At 45.1% G+C, this 22,195-nt stretch overlaps 1 protein-coding gene across 1 annotated transcript in view; it reads right to left on the bottom strand.

Annotated features, from left to right (window-relative positions):
- ABCD3 (ATP binding cassette subfamily D member 3) overlaps positions 1-22,195 on the bottom strand; it is an 81,270-nt gene that overhangs the window by 42,535 nt on the left and 16,540 nt on the right. The window contains exons 2-7 of the mRNA XM_040408735.1: positions 11,647-11,683; positions 7,035-7,133; positions 4,739-4,827; positions 3,890-3,959; positions 1,555-1,652; positions 714-837 (exon numbers count right to left, since the gene is read on the bottom strand). Of these exons, the coding sequence (XP_040264669.1) occupies positions 714-837; positions 1,555-1,652; positions 3,890-3,959; positions 4,739-4,827; positions 7,035-7,133; positions 11,647-11,683 (517 nt within the window). The remainder of the gene's footprint in view (positions 1-713; positions 838-1,554; positions 1,653-3,889; positions 3,960-4,738; positions 4,828-7,034; positions 7,134-11,646; positions 11,684-22,195) is intronic.

The raw sequence follows: 22,195 nt of genomic DNA on the forward strand, positions 1-22,195 counted from the left end.
CAGCATGAGGGAGAAGTATACAGCGAGTCCTTACTGTATATTTCCTATTCCTTTTGATACCACATCTGAATAGGACTGCCAGAAAAATAGCATGTGCGATTCCAGCCTAAGGCTCCATTCACACGTCCGCAAATGGGTCCGCATCCGTTCTGCAAATTTGCGGAATGGGTGCAGACCCATTCATTCTCTATGGGGATGGAATGGATGCGGACAGCACACAGTGTGCTGTCCACATCTGCGGATCACGGCCCCGATCTTCGGGTCCGCAGCTCTGCAAAAGATTGAACATGTCCTATTCTTGTCCGCAGCTGCAGACAAGTATAGGCATTTCTATAGGGGTGCCGGGCGGGTGTGTTGCGGGTCCGCAACACACCACAGACGTGTGAATGGAGCCTTAGGGTGCGGCCGCATGTGGCGTAAATCCGGCAGATTCTTCGCAAAGGAATTGGGTGCAGAAAATCGCCACGCTCTAAATAATAAATAAATAATTCTGCAGTGTAAACTGAATTGTGCTGCAGGTTTTCAATTTTGCAGCATGTCAGTCTATCCCAGGAGTTTTACCCACAGCTTTTAATGCTATGTCAGTAAGAGAGCGGCTTTTAGTTCCCCTTGTTTCTTTCCAAAAGATGGAGTTAGAAGAAAAGAGAATTTAGATTTAAACACAAAAAAAAAAAAAAAACACCAGCCGAATAATAACAAAATTCCCCACTCACCTTGCTCAGGTTGGAGTACAGGTCCACCACACTGTTGCAGAATTTCTCCACATCCTGTGTAAGAAGCTGATCAGCGTTTGCTATCCGGTTATCCAGGTTGCCCATTTTGTAGTAAGTAAAGGATCTAAGAAAAAATAAAAAATAAAAATAAAATCATATTCGTATGCCATTTATACAGAGCCTTATAGTATGTGCTGCCACAATATATGGGTAGAAAAGATTCTATGACGGAATGCATATTATTGATTCGGTCATAATAGAAGTCTATGAGGCTGCGTAACGGATCCGTCCCGTTTCAGTTATGCAGGAGTGGACTCTCCTGCATAACGGAAACGGGACGGACCCATTTTGCAGCCTATAGACTTCTATTATGACAGAATGCCTCTAAAGGCATTCCGTTATGCCTTCCGTCATCGAATTGCGTTATGGTCTGTGGTAACGGAATCCATAACGCGATTCATCTTTTACCGGTAAATGAAGCGTGAATGAATTTCAAAATATCAAATTCGCTCATCTCTAGTTAGACCCCTCTGAATAAACTTGGTGCATTTTACTCAAATATATTTTAGTTGAACATTTAGGTATGAAATGCCGGTCTAAGTAAATCTCCTCCTCGGTCTCAGAAGAGCTTGGAAAAGCTCCTGCAGGACTCCTGATGATGTGCATACACTACAAAGGCCCCGCAATCAGACAAACTGTACTATAAATTACTATTATACAGTCAGTTTGGGTACGGGGAACCGCGACTGACTCACGGTCTGTTTTCTGGGCTGATCATGGTCATTCCATGTAGTAAATTCTACTTTTTCACACATGTAGAAATGTGTCAGTACACACTTACTTCAGATATTCATCATAAAGGTGCTTGGTCAGCCGTTCCCGGAAACACAACTTCAGCTCATTCAAGCCCAATTTTAAGAAGTTATTCACTAATGAGATCTGCAAACAAGCAGCACATACGTCATTACACAGCAAAGCCGGCAGATTAGAACAGACGTTTCAGGGTGAATTTACGGCAGGCATATTCATTGCAGATGTACGGATAGAATTTTTGTTGTGTACATGTCCGCAACAAATCTGCCAAGTGTGAATTGACCCTTAATGTATCCAAATGTAAAGCAACAAATGTTTTAGCCTACATGCGCACACGCACGAACGTGGTTTGGTTCCGCATCCGAGGCGAATTTTTTTGCAGCTCAGGTGTGGACCCATTCATTTCAACGGGGCCGCAAAAGACGCTGTCTGCATCCGTTGCTCTGTTCCATAGCCCCGCAAAAAAAATAAAAAATAGAACATGTTCTATTCTTGTCCGTTTTGCAGACAAGGATAGGCATTGTTACAATGGATCCACAAAAAAAGGACGCCATACGGATGTCATCCGTTTTTTTTGCGAACTGCAAAACACAAACGCTCGTGTGCATGTAGGCTTAGTCACAATAGGAGAGAAACCGAGCTTAGCCACATTTTTCAATTTGAAGAGGACTTGTCACCACTCCAGACATATTCAACTATCGGAAATAACTGTATTCTCCATAATATTACAATTCTACAGCATTATTTCTAAGAAATGTATTGTTCTGTTCCTCTCTTACTCCTACTACAAATTTATGAATATGGTGTTACCAGTTTGGGGGGGGGGGGGGGGGGGGTGTCACTGCACAGTCTGACACTATCCAATCAGTGCTGCCAGTGGCAGACTGGAGGAAACACCCCTTTGTCAAGGGGAATGGTGTCTCTGGCTCTGGGTAAGTGCTCACCGCCCCCGTGGACCTCTCAAACAGCTGATCGGTGAGGGTCCCATAGATCAGATACTGATGACCTATCCTCTGCAGACATGTCAGCAATGGTGATGGGTCCTCTTGAAAGTGGCACTGTACTTTCAGTAAACTTTTGATGTCATAGAGACATATCAAAAAATTAGATTGATGGGGGTTTGAGCGCCGAGACCCCGACCGATCTCTAGAACTAGGGAAGAGAAGTGCTTGCTTAGCCGGCTCTCTCTTTTCGCAGTACAAGACATGCCCATGGACTTTCTATTGAGTCGGTCTCAGTCCGATGGTGAGGAGAGAGAACACATTAAGTGAACGCTTCGCTCCCTTCATTCTAGAGATGAGTGGGGGTCTCAGCTCTACGACCCTTACTAATCTAAATTTCTGATATGTCCCTATGACAAAGCAAAACTTTCCTGAAAGTACAGTGCAACTTTAAGCACTTGCACAACTCCACTGAATTCTGCCCGGATTCGCCACTGTTCAAACATGGAATATGGAGTGATGTATTCTCCTTGTAACACGATCTCTCGCTATCCCGACAGCCTCCTGACTGCACCGTCCAGGCTTGGTACATGACAAACCGTGCACAGATGCCGAGCCATCAAGGTCCACAAAGTAACACAAGTAAATCATACGAATATGGTTCATACAAGCCAAGGCAGCACAAAGCAGCTCCCACCGACTAAGCTTTGATTATATTCAAAGGGGCCAAACACTAAAATCCTGCCTTTCCTACAAACTGCAGCATTGTTAGAAACCACCACTTTCTTGGTACCTTTGTTTTCAAGATCTGTAGGTGTGTGTCCTCCCCCCCCCCTTCCCATACAGTTATGGCATAATCCGGTAAGGCTACTTTCACACTAGCGTTTTTTGCGGATCCGTCATGTATCTGCAAAAAACACTTCTGCTACAATAATACAATCGCATGCATCCGTCATGAACGGATCCGGTTGTATTATGTCTTCTATAGCCATGACGGATCAGTCTTGAACGCCATTGAAAGTCAATGGGGGACGGATCAGTTTTCTATTGTGCCAGAGAAAACAAATCCGTCCCCATTGACTTACATTGTGTGCCAGGAGGGATCTGTTTGGCTCCGCTTTGTCAGGCGGACAGCATAACGCTGCAGGCAGCGTTTTGGTGTCGGCCTCCAGAGCGGAATGGAGACTGATCGGAGGCAAACTGATGCATTCTGAGCGGATCCTTTTCCATTCAGAATGCATTGGGGCAAAACTGATCCGTTTCGGACGGCTGGTGAGAGCCCTGAACGGATCTCACAAATGGAAAGCCAAAACGCCAGTGTGAAAGTAGCCTAATATAGGTCATAAGAATAGAATACCCACTTAATACATCACGTTTAATATATCATTTTTGAAACAGTAATAAAATAAAAAACAGACTTACGGCAGGCATGGCGGCCATAAAGTTCAAAAGGTACTTCTTAAAATCCTTTCTACTGCGACCAATGATTGCGCTGCAAACCATCACACGCACAGTGTTAATAACATACAAACGACCAACAAACTGCACACTACATGGATATAATCTATATAAACTGTACCCCAGGGCGCGCACAATGTCTATGTTGGTTGGGGTTAGATTTATACTATTCTGAACAGAAGCGCAGGCTCTTCATACATAACAACATAAAGCAAGAATTTTTCACTCCTCGCAGTTTTGCAAAAGTTAAAAATGCAAGTGCCATGCGCTCAAGCCGGGGTATTTCCACAAAGTGTTACCAGTGGAATTGCAGCAATATACTGGAAAAAGTGCTCCTTGAAAACGGCTGTACTTCTGCTTATGATTCCGCTGCAACAGAAATAATATTCTAAGTGGGGAAAAAATGCAAGCAAAAGACAAATGAACAATGTCAACTTGACATTTGTATCTCCGAGGTTACATGAAGACTGGAAAAAAAAAAAAAAAAAACAGATTAAAATCTGTCAGTTTTTCTGGCCGTAAAGACTCAGTTTTTCTGGACGTTTTGCATCCGTTTTTAATAGCCGTTAATCATCAGCGATTGGCTGCAGCAGTGTCAAAATGGAAATTCACATTCTAGGAGCGCAGCAGAGGCCGTGGAGAGACGGAGCAGGGAGTTCCGGGATCTAGATAACTATGTTTGCATACGCAGGTCTGCCCAAGATGGGAAGGGGGAGGTTGCCACCCCACTCGCCCATGATAAATCTCAGACTGTGAAAAACACTATCCAAGAACATTAGAGAGATCACATGAAGAAATGGGTTTAGAAAATACCTTTCAATAAAAGTGCCATTCTGAATCATCCAAATGTCACAGTACGTGCGGGCAACCAGCATGATCGCTATCAGCGTCAGATATCCGGTCTGAAACACAAATACCAAGCATTAAATGGGTTGTCTGTTCCCTATTACAAGCAATGGCCTGTCCTCAGGATGGGCCATCACTACCTGATCAGAAGGGATCCAACACCAGCAACCAGCTGTTATGCCTCGTGGTCACACGTGCATTATTTGGTCGGCATTCTTTGCAGGTTGGATGCAGACCCATTGACTTCAATGGGGCTGCAAAAGATGTGGACAGCACCACCAGTGTGCCGTCCCCATCCGTATGTCCGTTCTGAGGGCCAGTAAAATAAATAAAATAAATAAAGTACACGTCCTATTCTTGTCCACTGTACGGACAAGGATAGGACAATTCTATAGAGGGCAGGACGGTTCTTTTCCGCAAAATGCGTAATCCACACAGCCTGGATCTGTGTTTTGCAGATCTGCAATTTGTGGATCACAAAAACGGCAAAGGACGTGTGCATCAGCCCTTAGGCCTCCTGCACACGGCCGTTTTTTCCCCCCGTTTACTGGCAGTTTTTTGCGTTCCGTATACGGAACCATTCATTTCAATGGTTCCGCAAAATAAAAAAACGGAATGTACTCCGTATGCATTCCGTTTCAACATAGAACATGTCCTATTATTGCCCGCAAATCACGTTCCGTGGCTGCATTCAAGTCAATGGGTCCGCAAAAAAAACGGAACACATACGGAAATGCATCCGTATGTCTTCCGTTTCCGTTCCGTTTTAAGCTGAACAATCTATTGAAAATGTTATGCCCAGCCCAATTTTATCTATGTAATTACTGTATACGCCATACGGAAAAACGGAACGGAAAAACGGAACAGAAACACAACTGAAAAAATAAACGGAACAACGGATCCGTGAAAAACGGACCGCAAAACACTGAAAAAGCCATACGGCCGTGTGCAGGATGCCTTATGCAGATGTTCTGGTGTGAAACTACACAGCGCCATCCATTGTGCAGTGGACAGAGCCGGTTACTACAGCGCTGCTCCTATTGAAGAGCATGTCCGCTGCGGACAGAGCTGTGTAGTTTCGGAGCAGAACAGCTGATCGATGAGGTTAGGCAGTCACTTGTAAAGGGCCGAACAACCCTTTAAATGACCACCACAGGAAAACGTTAAAGCAAACCCCACCACAGCCCTCTGCCTGAATTAAGGTCGTCAAGATTACGAAAACTGATGAGCTCACCGCTTCCATAATTCCCAAAGAAGTCAATGAGCGTTATGGAAATGTTGTACAGTAAGCACATCCGTTTCTCCAATGGTCCCTTTACACTGCCGTCGATCAGGCAGATAATCGATAACAAGCATTCGGAGGAACGATCTGCCAGTGTAAAGGTGCTTCCGATTACCCGATGTGTTATTAATAGAGATAAGCAAAGTCACTTCGCTAAAAAACTCGGTATAATACTCTACAGAGATTCGTGTCTGTACAGTATTCGAATGTATGGGCTCCGATGAGCCGAAGTTATTCACAAAGTTGCGCAACTTTGTTGAATAACGTCAGTAATTGATTATTACAGTGAAAAAACCTTGGAAACAAACTCTGCTTTAGTTCCAAGGTACCACTCGGAACTGAAGCAGAGTTCGGTTCTAAGTTTAAAGTAGCTTTTCATTGTAATAATCAATTACCGAAGTTATTCAACGAAGTCACGCGCGACTTCGTGAATCACTTACTTCGGCTCATTGGAGCCCATGCATTCTAAATACTCTACGGAGACGACTCCGTACAGTATTATAATGAATTTTTTAGCGAAGCTTCGCTCTTCTTCAGTTAAGATCGTCCATGCGGACACATAAATCATCATTTTCCGGCAGCAGATCGTGGTGTCTAAACAACTGTCTTCTGCCGGCAAACAATGAATCTGTATAGGGATTAGCGATTGCTCCTCCCCATACTGTGGAGGAGATTGCCGCATGTAAATGCAGCACTCTACTCCACTGAGGAGCAGGGAACTGTCTGGAAGGAACACTTCCTTCCCGACAATCATCTGCTCAATGGAGCAGTGTAAAGGGTCTTTATCTCTGCCACCTATGCATTCATTTAGGTGGAGGCCAGTGGACCAGGACCGCGCTGGGGGAACGCCGTCCTACACACATCTGGGGGTCTCAGAGGGCGGGAACCACATTTATCAGACATTTATAGTATAGGCTGTGGATTTACATAAATATCTAAGATGAGAATACCCCTTTAATGGGTAATACGTCAAATACCCACCTCTTTACATAATGTTTTAGGGACTAATATTTTCAGGATGCTGCCAATCCTGGCAAAGAAAAGTCGGTCCACGACTGCTTTTTCCTTTTTTCCCTCTTTCTGTAAAAATGGAATATCGCACATTCAAAAGCAATTCATGTAAATTCTTCATGTGAGAAATTCAAGTAATCAGGTTAGAATCTGAATGTTAATCTGACGGGGGCACTGAATGAATTAGAACAGATACAAGGAACCTAAAACGTACACTTTTCATATACAATGAAGCTTTCGTCACATGGATATTTAGTAACTGAATAAATTAAAGGGATGCGGTCACGCTGACAACACTGTTTTGCCAGCAGGCAGCACGCTATACAGGAGGAGCTGAGCAAACTGATAAATTCTATTATATTGATGTCAATCTCTAGTTATTAACAGCTTCCTGCTGCAGAGACCGCCGTCAATCACTAAGGCTGCCCACCGGACTCCTAAGGGAGCACAGATTCAAACCAAGGTGGGGGTCCTCCAAAAGTAGATGGCCAGTATGCATTATACATAATGCAACTGAAAACCATGAAATGTGGTCTGGACATTGGGGTGGTCTTTTGGAGCGGTTTCACCATGTATAAATCTGCTCCTCCTGCTCTGTAACATGATGCTCACAGACCGTAAAGGATATTCAATGTGACTTTTAAAGGGGGTTTTCCAGGATCCTGATATTGATGACCGATCCTCAGGTCATTAAAGGGGTTTTCTCATCTCAGACAATGGGGGCATATCGCTAGGATATGCCCCCATTGTCTTATAGGTGCAGGTCCCACCACTGGGACCTGCACCTATACTGAGAACGGAGCCCCGAAAGTGAAGGAGAGCGCACTGCGCATGCGCAGCCGCCCTCCATTCATTTCCATGGGGCCACCGAAAATAACCGAGCGCTGGCACGGCTATTGCCGTCTGCCCCATAGAAATGAATGGGAGCAAGGGCCGCGCATGCGCAGTGCGCTCTCCTTCACTTCTATAGGAGAGGCGGGGATTAGCGCTTGGTGGACGGACGGACCCCGGGAAATCTGGGGTCCTCCAGCCACAGCGCTCCCCGCTCCGTTCTCAATATAGAAGCAGGTCCCAGCAGTGGGACCCGCACCTATCAGACAATAGGGGCATATCCTAGTGATATGTCCCCATGGTCCAAGATGGGAATACCCCTTTAATAGCCGATCGGTGGGGGTGCTCGGTGTGTAACCCTCCACCAATCAGCTGTTCCTTGTAGCCTACAGCGCTGTAACTAGCACTCTGAGTGGAAGAGGTGGCACAGCGCTGTTCAGGGTATAGCAGCCGCGCTGGGCCAATACACTTTGAACGGGAGCTAGGTTTTTATTTTTTCCATAATGTGTCCACAGGTTGGGTCTGGTATTGCAGCTCAGCTCAACTGGCGTTAATGGGGGCTTAGCTGCAATACCAAAGACAATCTGACAGGTGTAGAGGTGTTTCTGGAAACCTAACCCTAGACAATACCTCAGTGCTCCAGACTAAAAAAAAAATACCTAGTAGCCATTGGCTCCTGAACTGAAAAATTTAGGAGCCAAATAAAAGTTTTTGTCGCCAAATCGAATCAAAATTTTGGTATAGTGACAACGCTACGCCGATCAGATCGGCGTAGGGTTGTTTCGATACCAAAATTTTGATTCGCTTTCGTCGCCATAAAAAAAGTATTGCGATACTCAATACCGCGCAAAAAAAAAAAAAAAAAGCCGTGTGCATTTCGCATTTTATGAAACATTCGGCCTATAATAGAACAGTCCTATCCTATTTTTTGGGGTGACAAGGTTACTAAAAAATGGTGAATGCTCACCGCATAGGAGATATTTAATAGTTTGGACTTTTCAGGCGCAGCGCTATGCAATATGTTTATTTATTTATTGTTTATATATAAAATTGGGAAAGGGGGGATTTAAACTTAATATTTTAGGGTACTTTCACACTAGCGTTTTTCTTTTCCGGCATAGAGTTCCGTCACAGAGGCTCAATACCGGAAAAGAACTGATCAGGCATATCCCCATGCATTCTGAATGGAGAGTAATCCGTTCAGGATGCATCAGGACGTCTTCAGTTCAGTCATTTTGACTGATCAGGCAAAAGATAAAACCGTAGCATGCTACGGTTTTATCTCCGGCGAAAAAAAACTGAAGATTTGCCTGAATGCCGGATCCGGCATTTTTCCCTATAGGAATGTATTAGTGCCAGATCCGGCATTCAAAATACCGGAATGCACCCGCACTGAATCCGGACCCATTCACTTCTCTGGGGCTGTGCACGAGCGGTGATTTTCACGCATCACTTTTGCGTTGCGTGAAAATCGCAGCATGCTCTATGTTGTGCGTTTTTCACGCAACGCAGGCATCATAGAAGTTAATGGGGCTGCGTGAAAATCGCAAGCATCTGCAAGCAAGTGCGGATGCGGTGCGATTTTCACGCATGGTTGCTAGGATGAAAGTCTATTCACTGTATTATTTTCCCTTATAACATGGTTATAAGGGAAAATAATAGCATTCTTTAATACAGAATGCTTAGTAGAAGGTCAATATAATAAACATTATATACACCCCAGTATAACATACATTGGTGGTGCAGTGTGCTCCCCCAAAATAATAAACATTGGTGGCGCAGTGGGCAGTGCCAATAAGGGTTAAAAAAAAATAAAAAATAAAATTAACCTCCTCCAATTGATCGCGTAGCAGCCGGTCTCCTGTTCTTTCTTCAGGACCTGTCAAAGGACCTGTGGTGACATCACTGTGCTCATCACATGGTACATCACATGATCCATCACCATGGTAATGGACCATGTGATGAGCTCAGTGACGTCACCACAGGTCCTGAAGAAAGAACAGGAGACCGGCAGCTACGCGATCAATTGGAGGAGGGGAGTTAATAAATATATTTTTTCAACCGTCATTGGCACTTCCCACTGCGCCACCAATGAAGATAACTGACCTGTTAATACAAATACAGGAGGCGGGTGCCGGAATCAAATAGCCGGCACCCGACCTCTATGACAGGGAGCTGCGATCAGCAGCAGTTAACCCCTCAGGTACCGCACCTGAAGGGTTAACTGCCGCTGATTGCAGCTCCCTGTCAGATGTCGGGTGACGGCTATTTGATTCCAGCACCCGCCTCCTGTATTTGTATTAACAGGTCAGTTATCTTCATTGGTGGTGCAGTGGCCACAGCCCCTCCCCTCCTCCCATCTCTCTCCTTATTAGCGGCGGCAGCAGCAGCACAGGGAGGAGGGAGAGACTCCTCCACTGCGCTGCTGAGAAGAACATCGACGGCGGGACAGAGAACTATCATCTCCTGTGCCCCGCCGCTGTATTCAACGGCAGAGCTGCGGCGGCGGGTCTAGTCGCAAATGGCGACAAGACCATTTTGGTCGCCATCTGGAGCCCTGCACCTTTAAAGGGGTTTTCTGGGAATCCGATATCCTCAGGATAAGTCATCAATATCAGTTCAACAGGGGTTCGACTCCAGGTACCCCTGCTGATCAGCTGTATGAAGAGGCCTCATCACATAGGGCTCTAAGAACATCATTCACATGACCTTGGTGCAGCTCAGTACTATTCAAGTGAATGGACCTGAGATGTAATACCAAGCACAGCCACTATACAATGTACGGCGCTGTGAGCTCCAGTAAGCACAGGGATCTCTTCGAACAGCTGATCAGCAGGGGGTGCCGGAAGTTGATTAGACCATCAATATCAAATTTCTGGAGAACCCCTTTAAGCTAACTGTACAAATGTTGGGAGCTGATGGGAGATATAATATTTAAGTGGGTTTGATTTCAATTTAAAAGGCCCTTTGTTATGCCAGGAGATCAGCTGCTACCAAATATTTCTTTGTTCTCCTCTTCCCATGCATGCTTATAGGGGACAAAGACTTAAAGGGGTGTTGCTCTGGTGGGGGACTGGGAAAAACCCACTTAAACTACTTCATGCCGCAGCAACTTCCCGATTCTTACATCCTGCCTTTCTGGAGCCATGACTTTTTTCATTTTCCCATTCACATAGCTATAAAAGAGAACTTGTGGGACAAATACATGCCCCCATCTGATCACCTATGCCATAGATCTAAATGATTTACCATTGCAGTCCTAGTAGATTATGTTCTCAGGCTGGGCTGGATATGAATTTCGCTATGGCAGGCCTCTAAGGCCCGAAGCTGCCATCGCAACCAAACAAACAGTTCCCCTCGATCTAGAAGCAGGAGAACCGTTCAGTCACTGGGAAATAACTGCTCAGGTGCCGTGGTCACAATTGATCACAACATCTGAGGGACTAAAAGTCAAAGACTCTGGGTGTATTCTGTGTAAAACAGCGGCTGTCCCATTCAGCCAGCTGCTGAGCGGGCGCCATCTTTATAGACCCGATACATGTAAGCCTGCTCTAGTGAATGGGTTAAAGAGCTTTTGAAAAATAAGAGCTGAACTTTTATTGGTTGCAATGGGCAAGATGGCCAATATTCCTATTAGACAGTTTTGATAAATATGGCTCAAAGTCGGAGTGACGCCAACAGACAAGCCGCTTCACCGTTTCCGACATCATTCAGCTACATGAACAATTCTCGAGTTGATCACGAGACTCACCTCATTGTTTTGTCCTGGCGTTTTCCCATTTTTCTTCCTGCAGAAAGAAATAGCAAAGATTACTACACGGGCACCTTACAGATCACAATTTTTGTTTTATATCTAAATAAAAAAAATAATACCAGCTACTGATATTAAAGAGGTTGTCCAGTCAATGTATTTCTTTCTGTGCCTTTGTGTACACTCCGTATTAATCCACTGACTTGAATGGGACTGCGATCTGCACGATACGGCCAGAGACAGAACATGTGCTATCTTTAAGGGTCCATTCACACGTCCATAAGTGTTTTGCGGATCCGCAAAACACTAACACCTGCAATGTGCCATCCTCAATTTGCGGACTGCACATCACAGACACTATAATAGAAAATGCCTTTTGCGGACAAGAATAGGACATGTTCTATTTTTTTCAGGAACGGAATGGCGGATCCCGAAAAAACGGATGGGGATCCGCATCCGTTCAAGCCCTATTGAAAGTGAATGGCTCCGCAAATTGCGGAACGAATGCGGACCTAAATTACAGACGTGTGAATGGACCCTTATTGGTGCAGAGGCACGGACCCGAAAGCCCTTCCCATCCTTGACTCCGCTCGGCAAAAGATAGGTGAAGTCCCATCTTCGGCCGTTCTACAGGCTAGGGCAGCGCTAAAGCCCGCCCATCAGAGCCGGTACGTCACTGGGAACACAGCTGGGCGGCAGTGACCCGGACAACCCCTTTAAATGCAGCCCTGTACTTTGGGAAAACGTTTTATACGTCATAGTGACAGATCAACAGTTGATTGGTGGGGGGGTCTGAGTGCCGAGACCCCTGCTGATCGGTAGAACGAGGAGAGAGAAGGGCTCGCATATCGTGCGCTCTCTCCTTGCTGCAAGAGATGGAAGAGGTCCACTTTCCACTGTGTCCATCTCCTGCCGCGAGGAGACAGAGTGCTATGGGAGCACTTCTCTCTCCTCATTCAAGCAATCTGGGGAGGGGAGGGGGGGCCTCAGCACTTGGGCGCCACCACCGATCAAAACCTGTGATATGTTACTATGACAAACATATGCCCAAAGTACAGGGACTCATTAAAGAATGGGGCGGAAATGATGCATAGGGGTCACCAAAAGCGTTACACCGGCATTCTAGGAAGGATACGTAATCCACCCGTGCAGGACACGCTCTTTTACCTAGTTTCGCACTAACATGTTGCAGAACCTTTGGCCTACTGCTTACACGCCCGACACAGATCAAAGTTTAGCCGGCATGAAGATCTCTCAGCCTAGTGATGTAACCCAATGCAAGGAAACATAACAGAGCCACCCAGGTGCTGTATGCCATATGACGGCCATATGCCTCTAGGGCACAATTTCAGAGATGCAGCGCGGAGCTGCAATACATTTTTTTCTGGAGGAGTAAGAAATAGGCCTTTTTGCACTTTTTGAAGAGCATTTTCAGCCAAGGAGGATTACAAATAACTCGCCATAGCTTTATTTCTCTGTCAATGCAGTTGTATGAGAGCTTAGTTATTTTTTTTGCAAGGTGCATTGTATTTTTAGGGACATCATTTTGGAGTACGGTATATATAAAATATTAACTTTTATTACCTTTTGGCTTTGGAGGGGGGGGGGGGCTGTTCCGCCGCCGTTTTTTTGCATTTTAAATTTACAACATTCAGCATGCGGCATAACTAGCATAATACCGTTATTCTGTGGCTCAGTACAATCATGTCGATAAATATGTGCAGTTTTTACAGTATGTGTCATTTACTACTTTTGCACAATAGCAAGTCTCTTTATATCGCTGCGTTCCAAGAGCCAGAACTCTCTTGCGCTGATGTAGCCGTATGAGGGCTTGTTTTTTTTTGTTTCTATTGGTACCATGGGAATCATTGATTAACATTTGTTATTTTTTGGGTGTGGGTTGAATAGGGAAAAAAGTACTCTATTTTTTGTGCTTTTTAACATTCTACATGGGGCGGTTTAACAGGTTGTTATCTTTATTATTAGGGTTCATGCAAACAGTGTGAGAACACGTGTGTGTTTTTTCTACCACCTTCACAAAATAAAACCACTTTAAAGAAAAACAATATATTTTATTTTAAATAAACTTTATTAACTTTATTCTTTTACTCTAACTACAGAACATTATAAAAACAATGCATTGGTACAACTACCGCTGCACCAGTGGGACAGTATCACTGTCTATTAGGCTGTGTCTGCCGTACAGGTAATAGTCATGTTAGGCCTTGGCTGCCATGTCCCTCTGCCTAGATGTCGCGGTCACTACTGACCTCTGTATCTAAGACACTAAGAGGCTTTCAGTCAGTGGTGTGCTCCCGCGGCGATTCGGAGCACCGTATTAGCACAGCTTGGAGCTCCGTTCAGTTACTGCTATCTGCGCAAGGATGGTGTGGGCAGCCATGACTGAACAGACTAAGGGCTCATGCACACGACAGTTGTTCTGGTCCGCATCCGAGCCACAGTTTTTGCGGCTTGGGTGCGGATCCATTCACTTAAACGGGGCTGCAAAAAGATGAGGACAGCACTCTGTGTGCCATCTGCATCCGTTGCTCCATTCCATAGCCCCGCAAAAAATAAAAAAAATAATTTAAATATGACATGTCTTATTCTTGTCCATTTTGTGGACAAGAATAGGCATTTCTACAATAGGTCGCATGTTCCATTTCCGCCAATTGTGTAAGGCACACGGGCAGCTTTTGCAGACCGCAAAAAACAGAACGGTGTTGTGCATGAGGCCTAAGGGTCCATTCACACGTCAGTATTTTGTAATTCACATACATTCTGAAAATTTGCGGAATGGAATACGGGCCCATTCATTTCAATGGCCCTGCAAAAAAATGCTGTCCGCATCCGTTGTTCCGTTCTGATCCCCCTTCCCCCCAAAAAAATAAAAAAAATTATATATACACACATAAACACACCTATCTTTTCCTACTATTGTGTGCAAAATGCGGTCTGTGGTCCCATTGTACTTGTAGTAAACGGGTCCGCAAAAATGACATGCTGAATGCATCAATATGTCATCCGCAATTGTGGATCCGTTTCCAAGAAATAGAAAAATAAAAAATAAATATTGTATTTTTAGTACCCTAGCAACACACTGTATATTCCTCTTTCCGTTTCTTTACGGAAAAACTAAACGGATGCGGACGTACAACTGGTAAAAACGAAAGTTTTTTGCGGAAACACGGATCTGCAAAAAACAGAATGGAAATCTGAAAAAAAATATAAAATACCGACGTGTGAAAGGACCCTAAACAGGCTGCACGAACCAAAGAAAGCCGCAAGCGTAGAAACACACGAGACCTTTTTCCCGAGAGTAAAACTGCCTGCACAGGTGTTATTGTGACCTCTGGACACCGCAATACATTAGGTGTCATCCACATCGTAATATTATGACCCAGTTTGGTAAGAAGTCTTAAAGGGATCGCTAGAGTAAAACTAAAAATGTGTCTCGCCCCTGTAAATGGTCTAAACCAGGGACGACCAACCTGCGGCTCTCCAGCTGTTGCAAAACTACAACTCCCAGCATGCCCAGACTGTCTACAACAGGGATGCTCACCCTGCGGCCCTCCAGCTCCCATCATGCCCTGCTGTAGGCTGTCTGGGCATGCTGGGAATTGTAGTTTTACAACAGCTGGAGAGCCGCTGGTTGTCTATCCCTGGTCGAAAATAACAGAAGAACTGATATTCACCCCTGTTTCCCTGCAGAGCATTGCAGTCCTGCTGGCAGAGGTGACGTCCCGTGTACTGCTGAGGCCAGTGACTGGCTGTACAGGGACCTGTGTGCACCGGATGTTACCACTGCAGCCAGGAAGATGACGTCAGTGGCGGGAGGTACAGAGCACAAAAGGGGTGAGATTCTTTATTTCATCACATTTAGGGCTCTTTCACACCTGCGTTATTGTCTTCCGGCATAGAGTTCCGTCGTCGGGGCTCTATGCCGGAAGAATCCTGATCAGGATTATCCTAATGCATTCTGAATGGAGAGTAATCCGTTCAGGATGCATCAGGATGTCTTCAGTTCCAGAACAGAACGTTTTTTTGGCCGGAGAAAATACCGCAGCATGCTGCGCTTTTTGCTCCGGCCAAAAATCCGGAACACTTGCCGCAAGGCCGGATCCGGAATTAATGTCCATTGAAAGGCATTGATCCGGATACGGCCTTAAGCTAAACGTCGTTTCGGCGCATTGCCGGAGCCGACATTTAGCTTTTTTTGAATGGTTACCATGGCTGCCGGGACGCTAAAGTCCTGGCAGCCATGGTAAAGTGTAGCGGGGAGCGGGGGAGCAGCATACTTACCGTCCGTGCGGCTCCCCGGGCGCTCCAGAGTGACGTCAGGGCGCCCCAAGCGCATGGATCACGTCATCCATGCGCATGGGGCGCTCTGACGTCATTCTGGAGCGCCCCGGGAGCCGCACGGACTGTAAGTATACCGCTCCCCCGCTCCCACTATGGCAACCAGGACTTTAATAGCGTCCTGGGTGCCATAGTAACACTGAACGCATTTGGAAGACGGTTCCGTCTTCAAATGCTTTCAGTACACTTGCGTTTTTCCGGATCCGGCGGGCACCTCCGGCAACGGAAGTGCATGCCGGATCCCAACAACGCAAGTGTGAAAGAGGCCTTAGAGGGGCTACCCCAGGTTTTGCTCACAGGCACTGGCGTACACTTAGGGCCTTATACAAAGGAGCTGCAGGTCACATTTATTTTTTTTTTATTTTTTTTTTAAAGGGAAGGAACAAAATCACAAGCGTCTCAGTCAGATACTTCGTACCCTGAAAGTCACCCGTGCCCATTGGCCAGCAGGCGTTATACATGAGCAATGTAATCCCTCATTAGGTGCAGCTAGGAAACACCATATAGATAAGCAGATAACTTCTATAGATTTCCATAAAACTGTACAACACTGACATTAGTGAGAATGTTTTCTTGCTTTAAAGAGGACGACGTCAGTTCTCGCTTATGACACTGTATATCAAGCCACTGTGAATCAGCTGCCGGCTATGTGTAAATGCTGTTTGCTTTGGAAACCACAAGGTTCGAAAAAATGAAAAAAGGTAAGAGCAGCGTGGCAGAAAGGCAAGCAAATACAATGTGCTACAAAGGTTACCCTCAGTCAGCCCATGTTATCCAGCAATGTTAGGCAGGAGTCATCCTACAGTGATTCACACACAGGCCGATCATTACTATACTTCTAAAACTTGGGGAGAGAGCCCCTTAATCGGCGGGAGGAGACTTAGGCTACTTTCACACTAGCGTTTTTTTTGGATCCGGAAGTGTTCAGCAAAAATGCTTCCGTTACTGATAATAGAACCGTCTGCATCCGTTATGAACGGATCCGGTTGTATTATCTTTAACATCGCCAAGATGGATCCATCATTAACTCCATTGAAAGTCAATGGGGGACGGATCCGTTTTCTATTGTGTCAGAGAAAATGGATCCATCCACATTGGGAATGTTAAAGATAATACAACCGGATCTGTTCATAACGGATGCAGACGGTTGTATTATCAGTAACGGAAGTGGTTTTTGCTGAACCCTGCCGGATCCAGCAAAAACGCAAGTCTGAAAGTAGCCTAAGTCTCCTCCTGCCAATTAAGGGGCTCTCTCCCCAAGGAGGGATAGTACCCCCCCAAGTTTTAGAAGTATAGTAATGATCGGCCTGTGATCGGATTGCTCCGCATCCCAGAACGGAAAGCAAAATACAACATGTTGCGGTTTGCCCTCCGGTCTGGGAACGCAACTAAACTGAACAGAATGCATTTTGGAACATTCCGTTCTGTTTAGTTTTGTCCCTATTGACAATGAATGAGGACAAAACTGAAGAGTTTTTTTTCCCGGTATTGAGCCCCTATGATGGAACTCAATACCGGAAAACTTAAAGGCTAGTGTGAAAGTAGCCTTATAGGCCACACATGCTCCTCTGGAATTCTCTACCCAAGGAGAGATAGAAACCCACCTCTCACCCAGTTGGCCTCTCACCCAGTTAAGCCAGTACTCTATGCTCTGCACTGATGAGGGACAATCATCCCGAAACAGCTGTCTGCAGATGAGATGCTGACTTATTTTATATCAGTCATGTCTCAAGGACTGTTTAAATGGTCAAAAAATTTATAGGATATCCGCCTTACATCGGGTGGCATTAGAGGTAGAGCTCATTTGCATCCCTTCTTCTCTATACTTCTAAAATATATGGGAAGAACCTACATATAAAATCACTTCAGATGACTTCTCAGTGTTGTGTGTGTGAGGATAACACTATACCTGCCCATTACATGACTTCTATTCTGCATTTTTCAATAGTATGCTCCTCCAGAGGTGCCATCTCATAAGGTCAGTCTTCCTTGAGCTAGTGGTTGTAGACTAGCTGCTATACTGTCTCCCATACACTGTACACAGAGGCGATCCTGCTCCCCCATCTCTGTAGTATACCCTCGGAGGCAGAAGAAGCACGGAGGACACTATACAGCAATACTGAGCAGTGTAGCTGTGAATCCAGCACTGGGGTGAGAGAAAACTTACTAGAGCCAGCAGCAGTGTACCTGCATCTCTACCCTTCTCCCTCTAGCAGTTCACTACTGCTCTCTAGACCTCTATGGGCAGCATGTAACCAGATTCCTCAGTGAGTTGATTATCCATTTTGTCTCGAGATGGATTTTAGCTGTGAACTGAAGGTAAATGATTAGCTTTAGGCTACATTCACACGACCGTACGTATTTTTCAGTCCGCAAAAAATACTGATGACATCCGTGTTGCATCAGTTTTTTTTGCAGATCCGTTGTAACAATACCTATCCTTGTACGCAAAACAGACAAGAACAGGACATGCTCTATACTTTTTGCAGGGCTACTTTCTACTTTCAACAGTGTTTGCATAAATCGGTCGTACAAGTGAATGTAAGAAACTTTGTAAAATGCCTCTTTCTCCACTTAAATGGCACCGCTTCCCCTCCTTTTTTTAGCACTTTCCTCCTGGTATTTTTTTTTTTTTAACAGGCTGGCGTTACTTACACCAGTCGCAGTATAAAGTTCGTTGTCGCAGAATGTGCCAAATTTAGAGGCGCGCGCCTTTTAATAAACCGGGTGCATCTGAAGGCAGTGTGCCAGAAACTGAGGCCTATGCCAGCTGTGTGCCGGTGTGGATTTGAACTTTCATTTACTCCACTTGGCGGCATAAAGGATTAGGCAATGTGGCCTTCAGGATCTGCACTGCTCCTCCCATTGAGATGGGCTTAGAGGGGAGCCCTGTAGGCACCGCACCTGTTATCTGGAAACAATGCAGGTAAAGGTTCATGTATTATTGAGAGCAGTGTGACAACAGGGACATGTGCTGGGACTGAATCAGCAGCCGCCTTCCGCAGATCGAGAGCTCAAGGATTTCTTTCCAGCTCATAAATAGGAAATGATAAAGTGGAGATGTATTATTTGGAGAGCTGCTAAAATATACTGACTAGTTGCCTAAATAACAACTCCCTAATATATTGTTAACAGTCAGGATGTAGTGTTACGGGTCCGCAATCCACACCATTCCCCTACAAGTCCTTCCACTGCATTTCATCATTTCTATGTATGTATTGGAAGTGTAGGATTCCTCAAACAAGTTCACATGCAACTCCTGGATCAATGAAAGTTATAGGGATTGTCTCACTGGCATTTATCATGTAAAGAAAAATGAATACCAAGCACTTACTAATGCACTGTGATTGTCCATATTGCCTCCTTGGCTGGCTGGATTCATTTTTCCATCACATTATACGCTGCTCGTTTCCATGGTTGTGACTAGAGTGGAGCGAAGGGAGCTTCGGATGCTTCATCCGAATTCACTTCATTGAAAACGTCGAAATAACACAGTACAGAGATTCGTCTCCGTACAGTATTAGAATGTATGGGCTCCGATGAGCAGAAGTTAGTTATTCGCGAAGTCGCGCGTGACTTAATTGAATAACTTTGGTAATTTATTTTTAAAGTGGAAAACCACTTTAAGGGTCCATTCACGCGTCTGCAAAATGGGTGCGCATCCGTTCTGCAATTTTGCGGAACAGGTGCGGACCCATTCATTTTCAATAGGGCCGGAATGTGCTGTCCGCATCCGCATTTGCGGATCATAACGCACATTGCCGGTGTCCGTGTTGTGCGGATCCGCAAAACACATACGGACGTGTGAATAGACCCTAAAACTTGAAACCGAACTCAGCTTCTAGTACCAGTCAGAACCGAAGCAGAGTTCGGTTTCAAGTGGCTTTCCACTTTAAAAATCAACTACCGAAGTGATTCAATGAAGTCACGAGCGACCTCGCGAATAACTTACTTCCGCTCATCGGAGCCCATACATTCTAATACTGTGCGGAGACTAATCTCTGTACAGTATTATTCCGAAGCTTTGAACAAAGCGACTTCGGATGAAGCATCCCAAGCTCGCTTCCCTCAACACTAGTTATGACCACAATCCAGCAGTGGTGGCCGTGCTTGCACACTACAGGGAAAAGAACCAGCCTATCCGCACTGCCATGGTCCCAGCCACCAGAGAGGCCGGCTGCTTTCCTATAGATCATGTAAGCACGACCACCGCTGCTGGATTGCAGAGTGGTCGTAAACCCCTGGAAAGTGTATAATGCTGAGGAAAGATGAATCCAGCCAAAGGAGGCAATATGGACAATCACAATACATTAGTAAGTGCCTGGTATTAACTTTCTCTACATGATAAAAGGCCACTTACTGAAGTGAGAGGACCCCTTTAATGAAGAAGCTCTCTCCATATAACCAGCTGGGCATCACTTTGGTCTGGCACAGAGGGCTCTCGGCTCATGACCATATCCTTTTGGGTGGTTTTACTGGTTTTCACTGCTGACTTAGCGCAGTGTCTCCCTCTACATCTTTCCTACAAGGTGGCACTCCTGGCCATCCGGCTGTGTAGGAAACTAAGGCTAGTTTCACACTAGCATTCGGCAGATCCGGCAGGGAACAGCCTTTTGGGTCTCTCTGGATCTGGCATAGCCAGAAGCTACGTGAATGCTGTCCGGCCCCAATAACTATAATGGGGACCAGCGGAGATCCGGCCACAACTCAGCAAATATACACACAGAGGTATTCGTCTGGCCAATTCTAAGCATATTTGCCGGTTTGCGGCCGCATCTGTGCCAGTCTACAGGAGAGTCAATGGGGCCAGACGACATTCACATAGCTTCCGGCACTGCCGGATCCAGAGAGACGCGGTAGGTTGTTCCCTGCTGGATCTCCCTAGCGCTAGTGTGAAACTGGCCTAAAGAACAGCTCCAGTCACTGCAATGGTGGAAACAAAAGGTCGTAAAATATTGGAAACCGGATATTGCATTATATTTTATATAATAAAAAGCATGTTGTGTGAATCTGAAATTCAGAGACTGGTATGTGGGTTTAAATCTGAATGGAATACACTTTAGCTCTTTGTTCTGGATATATATATATAGATATATATATCTGTGATTATCCTGTATCTTAAGGCTGTATTACACCTGCCAGTTTTTCAGCAGATGATCGCTAACAAGCGTTCATACAAATCTTTCAGTGTAAGGCCTCTTGCACACGTATTTTGCGGAACAGAACAGCTGGCCCCTAATAGAACAGTCCTATCCTTGTCCGTAATGCCGACAATAATAGGACATGTTCTACTTTTTTGCAGAACAAAAATACGGAAACAGAATGCACACAGAGTAACCTTTTTTTTTTTACGGACCCATTGAAATGAATAGTTCTGCATACGGTCTGCCAAAAAAAAAACAAGAGGCCTAATACTGCCACCGACTGCACGATGAATGAGCTCCTTCATTGAGGCAATTGTTATTTTCATAATGAAAACGACCCATAAATTACCCCATTTTAGAAACTACACCCCTCAAATTATTTAACACTGATGTTATAAACTTTGTTAACTCTTGAGGTGTTTCACAAGAATTAAAAGAAAATGGAGGTGAAATTTCAAAATTCCACTTTTTTGGTAGCCATTTTATGTTAATCCATTTTTTCTTGCAACACAGTAAGAGTTAACAGCAAAATAAACCTCAATATATATTACTCTTAGGGCTCATTCAGACGGCCGTATGCTGTCCGCAAAAATACTGAATGCTATCCGTAAAAAAAATGAAACATGTCCTATACTTGTCCGTGAAAATCAGGACATAGCCCCATTGAAGTCTATGGGTCCGCAAAAATACTGAATGCTATCCGTTTTTTTGCAGATCCGTTTTTTTGCGGATCCGCAAAAAAACGGATAGCATTCAGTATTTTTGCGGACAGCATACGGCCGTCTGAATGAGCCCTTATTCTGCTGTTTACAGAAATACCCCATATGTGGTGGTAAACTGCCCTATGGGCACGTGGCAGTGGCCAGAAGGAAAGGAGCGCCATGTGGATTTTGGAGGCGTATTTTGGAGGCAGATTTTGGAAGAATGGTTTTCTAGGTGCCATTTTGTATTTGAAGAGACCCTGACGTGCCCCTACAGTGGAAACCCTCAAAAAGTGACCCCATTTTGGAAACTACACCCCTTAAAAAATATATTAAGGGGTGTAT

This window comes from Bufo bufo, chromosome 9 (assembly GCF_905171765.1).
Source record: "Bufo bufo chromosome 9, aBufBuf1.1, whole genome shotgun sequence".
Classification (NCBI taxonomy): domain Eukaryota; kingdom Metazoa; phylum Chordata; class Amphibia; order Anura; family Bufonidae; genus Bufo; species Bufo bufo.